Source organism: Dermacentor variabilis, chromosome 4, assembly GCF_050947875.1.
Source record: "Dermacentor variabilis isolate Ectoservices chromosome 4, ASM5094787v1, whole genome shotgun sequence".
Classification (NCBI taxonomy): Eukaryota; Metazoa; Arthropoda; class Arachnida; order Ixodida; family Ixodidae; genus Dermacentor; species Dermacentor variabilis.
Window position 1 is genome coordinate 102923185 of NC_134571.1, and position 15063 is coordinate 102938247.

General features: G+C 49.4%; 1 protein-coding gene across 5 annotated transcripts in view; it reads left to right on the top strand.

Moving 5' to 3' along the window:
• LOC142579586 (uncharacterized) overlaps window positions 1–15063 on the top strand; it is a 515154-nt gene that overhangs the window by 497928 nt on the left and 2163 nt on the right. For 4 of the 5 annotated variants that reach the window (XM_075689952.1, XM_075689957.1, XM_075689956.1 and 1 more), the window contains 6 exons: window positions 6205–6458; window positions 7232–7382; window positions 9041–9164; window positions 11829–12038; window positions 13299–13466; window positions 13730–13916. In XM_075689952.1, the coding sequence (XP_075546067.1) occupies window positions 6205–6458; window positions 7232–7382; window positions 9041–9164; window positions 11829–12038; window positions 13299–13466; window positions 13730–13916 (1094 nt within the window). The remainder of the gene's footprint in view (window positions 1–6204; window positions 6459–7231; window positions 7383–9040; window positions 9165–11828; window positions 12039–13298; window positions 13467–13729; window positions 13917–15063) is intronic. The other variant, XM_075689955.1, reaches the window with a different exon arrangement.

Below are 15063 nucleotides of genomic sequence, written 5' to 3' on the forward strand. Positions count from 1 at the left end.
GCCAGGCATTTCTTCTAAGTAGAAGGCCGCCGAAATTCTGCACCTGCTCACTCTTTTATGCGCCCGTTACTTACCTATAAATGAATATACTTGCTCGGGGCTGGTTTTGTTTCAGCCCCTGTGTAACGTTTCGTCTTCCACGCTCTTTATTGTAGCGGCCGCCCTTCAATCTAACCGGAATATTACGCAATGTACAAAACCTAGCTTTAGCTGTATTAGAGTGAAGGCCCGAGTTAAGAGTGCCCGTTGCGGCACAGAATGCAATCAATTGACTTTTTACAGAAAGCTCCGCTGGTTGTCCGGCGCATTGTGAACATAGTTGCCCTTTAGTTTTTGGATAACCCGTAGGTAAGGCCTTGCATTCGCGAAACAAGCATTTTATCGGGTCTTACTTTTTCTCCACAAAAAATCACGATGCCTGGTGGGTCTTCCCGCCCCTGATCCCGAACACACGCACCCTCTCTCCTCCGAATCTCTCCTTATGTCCTCTACGCTGCGTATGAGTGCCGCTTCACTAAGCTATATATGCTGCATTCGCCTTCTGCGTAGCCTCTACCGATACTTCGCCTCGCGAAATCCGTGCAGTGCAGCAAGAGCTTGCGTCAGGCCATTGGTTTCGGAAGCCTGCTGTGTGTTTCATCGTAGGAACGAAGGTTCGCTCTTATTTTAAGCAGCTGATGCTTCCGTGAAGCTTTCATCCTGTTTATGTTCAATGACAAGTGCAAAGAGATTAACTTAGGTTACTAGATTGAAATCGTGCTCGAAGAGTGAGTACAGTAGAATGTGGGAAAAAATAAAAAAGAAACGTAAGATGCAATAGTTACATCTACTTTTGCCAAAAGGCGAGCGCTTTATTCTATATTTCAGCTCGAACGGGGAGATACACGCTACACCTGACTGGAAAGTTGTAACCCGATAGCTTTTGTTCTTGCAACGCCGCTATATATATATATATATATATATATATATATGCGCCAGACGTTGAAAGAGAATGCGTACTCGGATGAGAGCACCCTTCCCTGCTGAGAGCGAGGAAACGAGACACGCGATAAACACGAAGAGAGAACCGCGCGTGTGGCTAGGGATCCTGAGGCGCAGCAGTAACCGCCACTGTCGGGGAGGGCAAGAAATACGGCCATAGATGAAGACGGTAAATCAGAGGCATGCCGCTGGGTTGCGCGGGATGGGGGCAAAAATGCGGGGACCCGCAAGTGTACAGACGAGGGCAAACGGCGCAATCAAAGGTTCCGCCTGCATAAGTGGCGGGGGAAATCGCGCAGTTGCCTCCCTGCCGCAGAAAGGTTTGGAGAACGGAGGTGGCACAATAATGGTGTATTAATGCGGAATCACCAGCACTCTAGTGTATGTATGTGTGGTCCCTTCCGGCCGCCCGCCGCTTTCTTCCCCATTGTTGACGAGTTCCGCGTTTTTGGCCGATTAATATTTAATGGCCTAATGCAGGCCCGATTGAATAATGAAGTAAACCGGCGCCTCCTGCTGACCCCAAGCTGTCTTCCTGCTTCTCTCTTCGTTCGTTTGTTCGAGGGATAGATAGATAGATAGATAGATAGATAGATAGATAGATAGATAGATAGATAGATAGATAGATAGATAGATAGATAGATAGAGAGAGAGAGAGAGAGAGCGTACGGCGAAGCGATGGCCCGCCGGGCGTTCATCGAGAATGCATGTACCTTGCGGCTGACGCTGCAGTTCTTGCGTGCGTGCCTGCTTGCGTGCGTTAGTGCCGTGGCTTGAGCGTTTGGGCAACAGCGAAAAACGGCTGTGCCACTGCATTGGGACAATGTTTTGCGTGTTTAGTCATTGACTGTCCTCTTTTGTCGGTATATATGCTGTGGAGAGATGGAAAGGCAACTGGAACGTCTATTGCTTTCTGGGAAACGTGAGGGGCGGATTTCATGGACTGGTGAGATTTATTAGGTGGCATTCTCTGGACTTGACTTGCCGGCCGTGTTGTCTGAGCCGCCGACCGTCATGTACCGGCTCGCATTGTGGTCCGCATATTATCTTGTTCCGTATTGTGGGAGTAAGCGCCGTTCTACATGATGCCAGCGAACTACTGCGCCGTTAGTTGGATATCTTGCTTTCGATGGAAGTCGGCGTAAGCTTCTAAGACAGCAGGCCTGCACTTAAAAAGCAGTATATCTATGGCTAGAGCAGTTCCTATACGAATGCGTGACGTATTAGCGAGCTAGTATAGCGGGTATAAAGCATAGCGAGTATACCGACGGGCTACCAATAAAAATAAAAAAACACGTTTTTATCGAACGAGGTGGCTTGTTCATTCGACACAGCATCCGTTGTCAACACTATCGCTCCTGTAGTTACTCGAGGGGAAGGTCTTTCTGGGTCCTAGCGGAAGTTGACGCGGTTCATTAGCGCACAGACAAACTGCACGTCGCCGCATCAGTACGAAAAATGCACGCACATAATTTGTCGTGTTTTTTTCGCGAATTCTTCCAGGAAGTGCCAAGATCTTTTCTTGTGCACTTAACTCTTCCCAACGGCACAACGGTACTGTCCCTAAACTGGTCGCTACTTTGGCTTTTCTTTGTGTCAGTGTCAATCTATGTCCGGCGTTTGTTTTCTCTTACCCCAGTAAGAGACAGTTGTGGCCTCCTCCATGCTACGCCCTCGCAGAGCGATCGCTCAAGAGGTAGACTTTCTGCTGCCTTTACAGCTAAGCAGCCATCTTGCTTCAACACAGCGAAAAAAAAAAGACAAAAAAAAAACCGAGAGAGGCGAATGGCGGCGCAACGAAGACGAATAGACGAAGCAGTGAAAGAGTGCGACTCCAAAGGAAGCACCGGTAGAAACAAAAGATGACGCGAAAGAGAAAAGAAAAAGAAGAAAAGGGAACCCCTGACGGAGGAGGGAGGCAGACATGTCGAACTGTCGAAGTGTCAACGCTCGGGGTAGTCGCCGCCGCCTTTGGCGTGTGCTTATCGATGCCTTCGCGTCTATCCCCCCCGCCGCCCACTCCTCAAACTCCCGTGCACCAGGCGCTCCTCTCTTCTCGTCAGCATCACCGTCACCTCGCTAGCTGTTGTTTTGCTTCTTTGCTTCCAGGCCCGGCTCAGTTTAGGCTACACGCGCGCCTCTCTTCTGCGATACGCACCCGGGCGCGACTCTTGCTTTCTTTTTCTGGTTCTCCGTCTTCTTTTTGTTCTTCTCGTCACGCTTGCTTTTTTGTCTTCGCTGGCGCGCCGTCCCTTCAGCCGCTGTGTGCTTTTTTGTCGCCCGTCCTCCCCTGGTTGCTCCCAACACTTTTCTCCCCGATTTTCGGACGCGCGCGCGCGCGATTCTCGAAATAGCGATGCCGCCGCCATCGCCGCGAACGTTGACAAGAAAAATGGCCCTTCGCGCGCCGACGTAGTCCGCTATAGCTGCGCGACTTTTCGGCGCGCAGCCTCACGTGGAAGGAAGGGAAGAGCAGCCAGCCACCACCACTGCTGCCGTACAGGCCCGTTTAAACCTTCCGTTCTTCTCTCTCTCCCCACCCCCCTTCCTCGAGTCATTCTGGCCCCTTTTGTTTCTGTTGCCGCGAAGCGGCCGAGTCCTTCCTGCTAATGCGACACGACCGCATTTTGGGACGTGCCGACGCAACACCAGCTGCTTTGGCGATCCCCTATAACCTGCACTCGCCTGCCCCTCCCCCTCCCAACACTCCCACCCACTCCCCACTAACACACGCCGGTCCGTGAGTTCACCGTTACACAACTTTCGGAGGTTCTCGCCTAAGAACAATTGCTCTATTGAAAACATTTTCTGGTTGTAGTGAGAACCAGAAACGCCGCCAAAAGAGCGAGTCATAGAAACAATGTCGTTAGTTCCACGATTCCATAAGTTACTTCACAAGGTGAAAGGGGAGGGACATACGCGTCAAAACCATCCGGCATGTCGTACAGCGCGTCGAAAAGATGGTTACTCCGACTATTGGAAGTTTCTTAAAAACTGGTTGTACGCGGTTGTTGGCATATATGACTACAGTCGTCCGACGAATTGAATGGTTCTTGCGACCGTGCGTTTCACTCCTTCGATAAACGTGAGAATCGTTTCTTTAGCCGTCTTTTCGCGTATTCGCCTTGCACACAATCGCCTCACCGCGTCGATGCTGTCTTCTGACGCAGTACGCTATAGACGTTCGAGGTTGTCATACAATATAGACTGCCCTATATAGAGACGCGGGCTGGAACTAAGCAGCGTATACACTTGCACCGCCTACCGGGCCCCCATTTCCTCCTCACGCTTGTCCTTGAAGAGATGTCTCTCCGCCATTGATGTCCATCAAAAGAATCCCAGATTTACGGTCGCCGTGCTCAGTGGCACGCCGCCAACGGAGGCTTCTTTCGGGACGGCTTCATACGTTTTACGTGTGGCTCGAGAAATTCTGGAAAGGGGAAGAGGATATGGAAGCTTGCTAAAAAGGGCCGCGAAGCGTATAGAGAACAGGGCTAGATAATGTAGAGAATAAAGAATATCGGATGAAAAAAAGAAAAGAGAGACAAGAAACAGACTGCAGGTAGGTCGTGATTAGATCAGCGCAAAGCGGTCCGTCTCGTCGGAGATGAATAAGTGAGAAGGCGGCCGCCAGAGAATAAGAGAGGCTCTCTCGCGCCGCGCGAGTCTCACAAAAGGCGCGGACCGAGCGCGCGTGGTCCGGACCAGCTGCTGCTGCCTGCGAGCACTTAGCTCTCTGCCGCCGCCGCCGCCGGCCCCGGGGCCGCCTCGCGCTCTACTGTGGCGGCGATAGAAAGAAAGGCAACGCATCTTCCACGAATGCGGACAACGGCGCAAGGTGGTACCGTATCAAATATGCAGCCGCCGCCTCGCACTCGCAACACAATTCAATTGTAGCCGGCCGTGAGCTCGCGGCCGCTTGGCGGAAAACACTCTGCATGCGCCCAGTGTGTATGAAGAAGTCGAGACGGAGCGCATACTCGGCGCCTGCGAGAAACAAATTCGGGAGTGCGCTCGATAAGTCCGCGTCGAGTCTGCTTGAGTGTGTTCGCGTTGGAGACATCGCGGATGAAAGAAAATGAGTTCAAATAAACGCTATGTCAAATCTGCTGCGCTGCGTCGAAAGTACGCAGAACCGCTTGTACCTTTTGACTCCGCTGGCTATTCGAATAGGCGACATGTTGAATGCCTGTAAAGATACAGCCATGGACATCGTATCGTATGTGACCAGAGCTAATCGCGGGCCTCGTATGGCGGGCATCCTCACGCACTCCCAAGTGCAGTGAGCTCTAGAGAGCCAACGTAATTGTCCGTTTCTTTTCTCCAGTGATGTAGAGCTGTTGTGAGTGCCTCTGTGTCAAATGCAACACCGCTTGACAGCGATTTCGGCCAAGCTAGCCAATCGAGCGAGTTGTTCGCCCGCTCGTTTGACGGGCGCCTTGCAGGCACAGCGCTGTTTGCGTGTTGTCTTCTCCGCTGTACAACGCATGTTGAGCACCACTGCGTCTGTCTGTCTGTGTCTCTGTTTGCGAACGCTTCGAACATGCATGTTGGTTATTCCGTTCGGGCGTACAGCCTCGGCGCCTGGAGAGGCGATTTTCGCTGCATGGTAGGCGGGGCCGTATTCGCGACTTATCGCCCTTCGGGGGTATCACTTACGTGCGCGATGACATGGTGAAGTCACTGACGGCACGCCCGTCGATACACTTGAGTGATCGCTCGCGGCATGAAATGGCACGAAAGTGGAAGTTTCTCGAAAAAAATTATCTACCGAAGATATCGACCTGGTGTAAGTTTACTTGCGTTTATAATCAGTTGTCGCATGTTTACGTGAGGACACAGGTTCAAGCAGTCCGCATCTATATCAACGCAGTGTGTTACCGATCCATCCTTACGTTCGCACCATGCAGAACACTATAAGAAAAAGTCTGGTTCAAAACCTTGAACGTCGAATCGCATTCTTGCTGCTCAAGCACGGGATCCGGAACACTCAGGAATGCTAATGACCTGGAAGACTTTAGGGGAAGCTGGATATACACAGTCTCGAGAGGCGTTATTTCAACGTGCACCACCCATGGCCGCTGTGCTTCTTGCGTGTGGCGCTCGTGGAGTACGCCACGGCTGAAGCCGTTACGATTGACGCCTTATATTGCAATGGCAACGTTGCCAAGAAAAGGTGAACCACTTTCACTGACCCTCTTCCATATTCACTCGCGTTCCCAGGCGGCCATGTCTCCGCTGCAGCCGTGGGTGACGGGCGCGGCTCCGCTGCTGCCGCTCTCCGGCAGCCCGCTAACGCCTGCCGTGCGGCTGGTGCACGGTGGAGGAGGTGGTGGAGGAGGGGGTCCGGGCAACTCCTGCTCGGGCAACCGGACGCCCACGCCCAGCGCCGTGGCACCGGACCCGGCGCCCGACCTCGACACACCGCTCAACCTCAGCAAACCCCGAGGAAGCTCGTCGGGCAGCACTGCCAGCAGGTATGCGCTCGTGGAATTGCGCGTGGACCACACACGCTGACTGATATTGTCCTCATTTTTTGTATCCTGGCTTCCTCTCTCTTTCTCTCACCCATGCGAATTCGGTGAAATGGCGATTGCAGTCTTTTACTTTACTTATTTGCACATGTTCTCGTGTATAGTCACAGTCCTGTTTATACGCCGGCCGTGCTGTATTTTGCGGAGCAAGGAAAACGAAGAAACAAACAAACAGCAAAATCGAAATTAGCAGATTTGCACAAATGATGTGTTTGACCGGCACTGCTATTGTGTTTTGTGTTGTGTTCACGCGCAAATCACATAATCACGTATGGTCTTGAGCAGTTCATATTGGATCTAGCCGCTTCTGTGAGATTGCGCTTTCCTTGCATTGCTACACACTAGCGTTCTTTTAGGGGGGCGACGGTTTAATTCACCCGGACGCTAGAAATCCAGACATACGAGGGCGCTGATAGATTGAAGTGCCCAGGTGCTCTCGTTCCGTTGCTTGGCGTGTAAATTAACGAGTACTGGGAGAACAGCTGGTGTGCACTGATGTCGTAACTAGGTTGCGTGAATTCAGTACTCTATTTTCAGTAACTGGCGCAATGCTGCTCACTAAACGAGAGTGCCTCGTACGATCCGGGTAGCTTTGAAAGTGTGCTACCTTCTCTGATTTCTGAAGGAAACAGTTTCGTGTAATAAATGCAGACCAAAAGCATCGCATGTCGAATTGTGGGCCCCATTTGGCATGCTTACCTTTTCTTCCAATGCAGCGTCAGTGGGAGCCCGACACCTGCCAGCGTGAAGCACGAGGCAAGGGACTCCGACCGCAGCTCAGTATCGCCCCGGGGCTTTCACCCAGGGATCTCTCCTCACTCCGCAGCCAGCCTTCTCAGTGCCACTGCTGCCAGCGCCCCCATCTCGGTGAGCTTCGCCTTTCTGGCTATAGGGCTTGCTCAGGGCATACAGCTAGTAAGTACACTGCAGTCTTTTGTCCCAAGGAGCTTCGAAGGCTCAGCAGTGCACAAAATTTGTCTCCGGGCCGTGTTGCGCTTCTGCTATCGCACGTGCGACACCCACAGACTCAAGTGAGCCGGGATCTGGATTTCGTTTAATGTCCCGAGATTTCGAACAACGGGAAGCAGGCACGGGTCCCTACGACAAGTCCAGTCAGCCGTCTAGTGGCTGGCTTCTTAATTTTCGACAAAGGCTGTACTGCGCTTGAAGCTGGGAATAATGCAACAACAGAATTAATTACATGTCTGAACAGGAACAAGCACTGCCAACAATTTTAGTTTCGGAGATGTTCACAAGTAACTACGGATGCGCTCTTGAGTGCTGCATATTTCAAAGCACTTGCTCACACACAAGAGGTGACAGTTGAAAGCAACCCTTAGTCCGAGGTTGACGCGTGCTCCGTTCTCTTTTTCCTAGCGAGTGGAAGGGGAGCCGAGTGACTCGGTTTTTGTTAGTCACAACCATATGAAACCTACAGACAATGAAATTCAAAGAAAGCACAGAGAAATTAACTGTGGTTTTAAATGAAATTAGACATATTAAACAAAAGGGAAATGGGTGGGCAAGTGGACGAAATGACCAATTGCGACCGGCGGACGCCGAGCCCACATCCTATAGCGTGAGGACGCTTTATATTTTAATTGAGCTACCGCGGCGGTTATCGTCACGCCCGCGCTTTTTTGGGTGTTTCTGTAGTGCATCTGTTCTTGTCCTGCGAGTGTTATAGCCTCGTGTGTCCGTGCTATTCATAACCTAATTAATCCTGTCCTTATGTGATTAGTGTGAATGAGCGAAGCTTGCGCTTGTTACATACCGCGTTGTGGCGCTCGACTGACGACTATATAGAGTAGCACCACAGCTACGATTCACAAAGCAAGCGCTCCAACGACTATAGTCGTTGGAGCGCTTGCTGTTGCAGCGGATGAACGGGTGGCCTTCATGAAATGAGAGCTCTGCCTTGGCTGCTCTTTTGTACGTAGGTGAAAATCTTATCTGACCCCTTAGAAACGTTTAGAACTAACTTACCCACAATGCACCGGTGTCCAAATAAGGCGACCATCTTGTTTCTAAAATGGTGACGACTGAATAGCTGGCTCTCACTTTCATTTGCCTTTGTGCGTTAATATGGTAGCGAAAATTGCACGAGAGCAACAACATTGCACTAGTTCAGCGTCCGGGAATTGAAGAGTAATCAGCGTTATCGGAACCTGTCAGCAGCCATGTTTCAAGCAGTGGGAATTATCTGCATGCCTTATGGGATTGCCGTATTTTTTCATGCAATAAGAACACCATTTACGGTCATAGGATTGAAAGAATAATACCTGTTTGTAACTTATTCCGTTCAGGTCGTTTGTGCACTGCAATAAATTAGCGCTGACTTCTCTTACTTCTAAACTCTGCGCCCACGCTGCTTCAGTGGTTTGTAATTGTTTGTTGCCGTGCGCGAATTGCTGCATGATGACTGTTTCCCTACTGTTCGTGCGTTTTAATTGCTTTCAAAAGTGTTTTATATTTTACAAGCGTTTAGCTTCTCGTTTTTACACCTGCTTTTCGTTCTCGTGCAGGTTGGTTCTCCGTTCTTGTCAGCTGCAGCAGCCTATCCAGGGCTTCCGCCTCATCTCAGAGCTCCTAGCATCCCCGTGTCACTGTCAAGCCTGATGGGACACCATGGAATTCCTTCCTATACCAGTATGTGGTCACAAGCCATGTGATTGTGCGAGTTCATTTGGCGATTTTCTTGTTTTGCAGAGAAAACACGTATGGTGGCACGAACAAATCATCTCTTAACAACGGTGAACCTCTCGTATAAGTGTGCTTATTGATTTTTTTATCTGAACTGGACTTGTATAGAACCAGAACGAAATTAACTTGATCTACCAGAGAAATGATGCCTCTTACTTCAACTTTCCCTGCTGCTGCTGTTGAGTTCTGTCTTGCCGAATAGCTGTGGCTGGTGATGCAAGTACGTAGTGCTGGCTCGAGCTCCAATACCAACAGGCCATCGTTGTCCTGCCGTCGCTGTAATTCCGTCTCCATCGTCATTTCACCACCTTTATGCTGTCATCATTCCTTAGTTGTCGTGTCATTGTCATGCTCCCACTCCACCAAAGTCACTGCGTTGTCATATCATCGCCATCACGCCATCATCTTCAAGCCGCCGTCGTCATACCGTCATCATCATTCCATTGTCGTCATGCTATTTTCGTCATGGCGTTGTCGTCACAGGGCCGCCGTCGTGGTCGTCCCATCGTTGTCATTTTGTTATAGTCGCTCCATTGTCGTCAAGCTTTTGTCGTCACGCCATCATCGTCGTCCCAGCATCGCCATTCCATTGTCGTCATGCTATCGTCGCCAAACCGTCGGTGTCATACAATCGTCGTCATTGCGTAGCCGTCATTACAACTTAGTCATCCTATCGTTGTCATGCTGTCGTTGACACGGCGTCGTCGTTACTCGAGCTGCGACATTATCTTCATCGCACCGTCGTCGTCATATCATCCGCATTATTTCAGCATTGGCATCACGTTGTCGTCACGTTGGTGTCACCATGCCATCTTCATGCCGTCGTGGTCGTTCCAACGTTGTCATTCCTTTATCGTCATGCATTATATTGCACGATCAAACCTAAAAGGTTTTATGTTGAACGAAGCGCTTCCTGGTGAAAATGCGTCCAACTGCGTCGTGTGGCCTGTACTTGCAGATTGTCGCTAAGCAGGAGAAGTGTTCTTCACAAACACAAATAAAAGCTTCGCTTAAACCCATTCCAACATCGCGTGGAGATCCTCATATTTTCTGTTGTTGTGGCATTCTGGAAACGTGTTTCAGTGCTCGTCTCTTGAATTGTGGCGTGTACTGCGTCAAGCTCGAGAACGCCAGAAGGGCAACGTGTGTAACGTGTGTGTGATCGGTTGTTCCAGGCAAATTTTGTCGTCAGCTTTAAGCTTTGATGGTATTTAGAAATGGAACTTCCAGTGTGAGTTAATGTCACTTGTCGAGCACTGATGCGCGACCCGATTTGTTGTGGCTCCCACCAACGCATTCTTAAGCATCGTACAGCTCCCATGTGGATGCATGGCATGGCGCGAAATTGGCGTCGTTTATCAAGAAATGCGCAGAGCTTCCGCAGTAGTATACTGCTAGTTGAGCCATACATCCCTAGGAAAAAAAATTTACACGTAGAATCTCCTGTGGGAGTTATCTGAATGTTGTGTAAGCATTTGCTAATAATCACCTGCTGTTTCGTCGTCGCATGCTTCTGTGTTTGTTATAATGGCGAGAAACGCCGTGAAAGAATCGTGAAACGGGGAAGCGCGATTGCAACACCGAAATGCTAAGTGAAATCAGCATGAGACGACGAAGAGGTGAGTAGTAGCAGTGGTTAACTAAGTTATCGATAACTCCCAGGGGATATGTACGTGGGATGAAATGAGCAGAGAGATTTTGTAAATGCAGTAAATATCTACTACATGTATTATGCACACTGTTTCATATTTTGTCTGGTTTTACTTGTTGCGCTTCTCCTTTATGTTCAAATTGAAATAATGGTGCGTATTGGGTGATGCCGCTGCTTGGTGAAAGATTAGCCCTGGCCGATTCCTGCTGTAGTAGGTGAGGTAATGGAACACTGTCACGTCTGGTAGACCTCGTACGTAGACGTGGATGGTGACGCTGCTTCCTTTCTATGCGAATCATTATTAACCGCGATCAACCGTACTCCGGCGGCGGCTGCCCATGGCGTGGTCGCGCGGGCCCTGTCTTGAAAGCGATCTGCGATGGAGACAGTGTGTGCCGGTTGCTGATTGCTTCGGGTGCGCTGTTCAAGCCGCTTAGTTCACATTGAAGGGAAAAACAGCAAGAAAGTAAATTTGCTCGCTGCTGCGGGCCCTATATTGAAAGCGATCGTCTTATGTGACGGACGGACAGACGGGTTTCCTCGTTGGGTAGGCATAGAAATGCTTACGCATTTCAAAGATAATATATATATTATTTTAATTATGGGGGTTTTGCGTGCCAAAACCACTTTCTGATTATGAGGCACGCCGTAGTGGAGGACTTCGGAAATTTTGACCGCCTGGGGTTGTTTAACGTGCACCTAAATCTAAGTACACAGGTGTTTTCGCATTTCTCCTCCATAGAAAAGCGGCCGCCGTGGCCGCGATTCGATCCCGCGACCTCGTAGCAGCCCAACACCATAGCCACTGAGCAGCCACGGCGGGTCATTTAAAAGATGAAACTAACAAAGTCGCACAGCATTTCCAACAGAGAAAACCTGACGAAGCTTATGATAATGATTCATGGCAAGTTGTTTTAAAAAAATTGTGGCGCTGATGGCGGTTCCGCGTCGTCTTGCAGGCAGCCTTCTCTCCGGTGGCGGCCTTGGTCACAAGGAACTGGGCGGTCCCGGTTCCCTGGTGGGGCCCGATAAACCGTTTCCCCTGCACCTGTACCTGCCCCAGTCGACTGCCGCCGCTGGCGGCGCCCATCCCCGGCCACCCGCTTCGTCGGCCTCATCCCGCCGCGACAACGACAGCTCGGCCTCCGAGACTGACACCAAAGGATCAAGTTAGTACTTTTCCTTCCAGTTATTGGCTCGCTTTTAGCACGGATTAACTTTGGTCTCATGAGGTTCTTTAGCGCTTTGCTGAAACGTCGTCATAAGGGCAGTTTTAAGACGTTAGCGTTTCTTAGCTCGTTGTTCAGTTTTTCACCGTTGGCGCTGTACGAAGTGGTGGGCCGATCGCGGAGGTAGTAGAGTCAATAGCTTCCATGGGTATGTGCCACTCAGTCCGTATCATCGTCGTCACGTAGTCATCATCACGCCATGGTCGTCATACGATTCTTTTCATACAGTCACGCCGTCGTAGTAATGTCATACGCTCGTCGTCTTCCCGTTGTGGTCATGCCGTCTTCTTCGTTTCATCGACGTCATTCCTTCTTTATTCCATCGTAATCATGCTGTCGTCTTTTAAGCACGATTACGATGCCGTTGTTTTGTCTTCAATACAGTCGTTGTCATGCGTTCGTTGTCGTGCATTCGTCGACATACCGTCGTCGCGATGCCGTCATGGTCGTTCCATCGTCACCATTTCGGCCTCTTCACTCGACTCTCGTGATACCGTCGTTACGGCACCATCGTAGTCACGCAGTCGTTGTCACAGTCGTCGTCACGTCATCGTCGTGGTACACCCGTCGTCATGCGTCGTTATAGTGCCTTCGGCTGCGCCAGTGTATGCTAGAAAGACGGCGAGTGCTCGAGCAACGGAGAGAATCACACTAATTTAATCTGGAACGCTATAAAACAACCTATGCCCTGAAATGTCATGGAAGAAGCAGGATCTTCATACCCTCAAGAGATTCGGCGAGCTCGAGATCGGGCACGAGAACACCTAGCCTACACCACAGCTAAGGCTTAGACATTCGCTTTGTATACTCGTAACCTTCCGTTGAGTTTCTTATGCCCTGCCCCTTTCAGAATGCACATGCCCCTACTATTAAACTAAAACCTAAATCTGCGAAATTGTTCTCTGCCACCAAGAGCCATACAGGCTGAGCCACCGAGGCAGGTGAGACCTTTCTACTGTGCTCAGCTCAGTGCGTGCCAAGGACGATTGGCTTCGTGTGGTCACTGCAGCTGCCAATTGGAAGCAAGCCCAAATTCATGCATTGAGCTTGCTAGCTGATAATGTAAGATTACTTCATGAATACGAGACACCAATATTTGTGGAAATGACAATGTTGTGCGCACCTGCATGCCATGAACTCTTCCGAAACTGGATTATGTGCACACAATGGAAATGTAAGTGCCTGCTTTCTTCCGTGCAGGCAAAATAGTCGGTGCTAAGATTATACGACAGACCAAGAAGGATCCGGACGGAAAACCCCACATCAAGCGGCCGATGAATGCCTTCATGGTCTGGGCGAAAGACGAACGACGCAAAATTCTCAAGGCTTGTCCAGACATGCACAACTCCAACATCTCGAAGATACTCGGTGAGTAGCTGTTTCTTCTTTGTCATCATTCATAATCGATGAAATAAGTTACAAAAATTGAATTTCATAAATGTCTTGGCACTAAATCTGACCAGAAGAGTGCTCATATGAAGAGCAGGACAAGGTGTGAGGAATAGTAGCACATATATTTGACAAGTACTGTGTATGTATGTGTGTGTGTGTGTGTGTGTGTGTGTGTGAAGTGCTTCTTTCAAGAATTCAGCAGGCACATTCCTTTACCTTCTCTTGCACGGTATGTACAGGCGCTCGGTGGAAGGCCATGTCCAATTCTGAGAAGCAGCCCTACTACGAGGAACAGTCGCGGCTGAGTAAGCTGCATATGGAGAAGCACCCAGACTACCGGTACCGACCGCGGCCCAAGCGCACCTGCATCGTGGATGGCAAGAAGCTGCGCATCTCCGAATACAAGTCCCTTATGAGGGCTAGAAGGCAAGTGTCGCACAGCAAGCCAACATAGTGAGCATGCACTACACGTGCCGCAGTAGCTAACTTGCAGCCCTCTGCACAGTAGAGTCGCCCTGCATTAAGAGGAAGCTTTAGCTTTTTTTTAAATTATGGGGTTTTATGTGCCAAAACCACTTTCTGATTATGAGGCACGCCGTAATGGGGGACTCCGGAAATTTCGACCACCCGGGGTTCCTTAGCGTGCACCTAAATCTAAGTACACGGGTGTTTTCGCATTTCGCCCCCATCGAAATGCGGCCGCCGTGGCCGGGATTCGATCGCGCGACCTCGTGCTTAGCAGCCCAACACCATAACCACTAAGCAACCACGGCGGGTAAGCTTTAGCTTGGGTGCTCCTATCTAAATACACGTAAAAGGAGAGTTCATATTTCTCGGTAACCACTGCACCAAATTTGACGAGATTTGTTGCATTTAATAGAAAAACTTAGTATCTCGCGGCTGTTTGTTGGTTTGAAATTCTTTATTTAGACTGTCAATTTTTCATTGAAAATTGACAAAAGTCGGAAATATTAAAAAACGAAACTATCAAGTTTAGAACTCAGTAACACAGCAACGAAAAATGATAATACAATTCTGTGAACTGCATATCATAGTACATCTAAAGTGGACAAAATTGACATGTTACACATGAATCAAAATCAATTTGGTAATATCGACATACAGCTTTTGAAGAACCCTTGTAAACAACGTAACAAATTCACATAATATGTAAAATGACATATCGAATTTGTCCGCTTTCAATGGTCCAAAGGATGCCGTTTACAGAACCGCGATATCTGTTCTTGATGCAGAGCTATGAATCTGCAAACTTCGTGCTTCTATTTTTTTCAAACTTTCGAATGTTTGAAAATCTTTTTAACAAACATCAGGACCTAAATCGAAATACCGCTTCAAACAGTCACTAGAATTTACCATTTCTCTCTCAAAGGCAACAAATTTTATTAAAAACGGCCCAGGGGTTATCTCAGAAAAACGCTTTTTTTTTTTCGTTTTACAAGTATTTGAATAGGCCGCGTCGCAGTTGGGCCCGAGCTAAAGCTTCCTCTTAAGAGTTGTCTGCAACTCTGTTACCGCTACTGTAGTGGCAACGAGCGAAACAGTCACGAAAGTG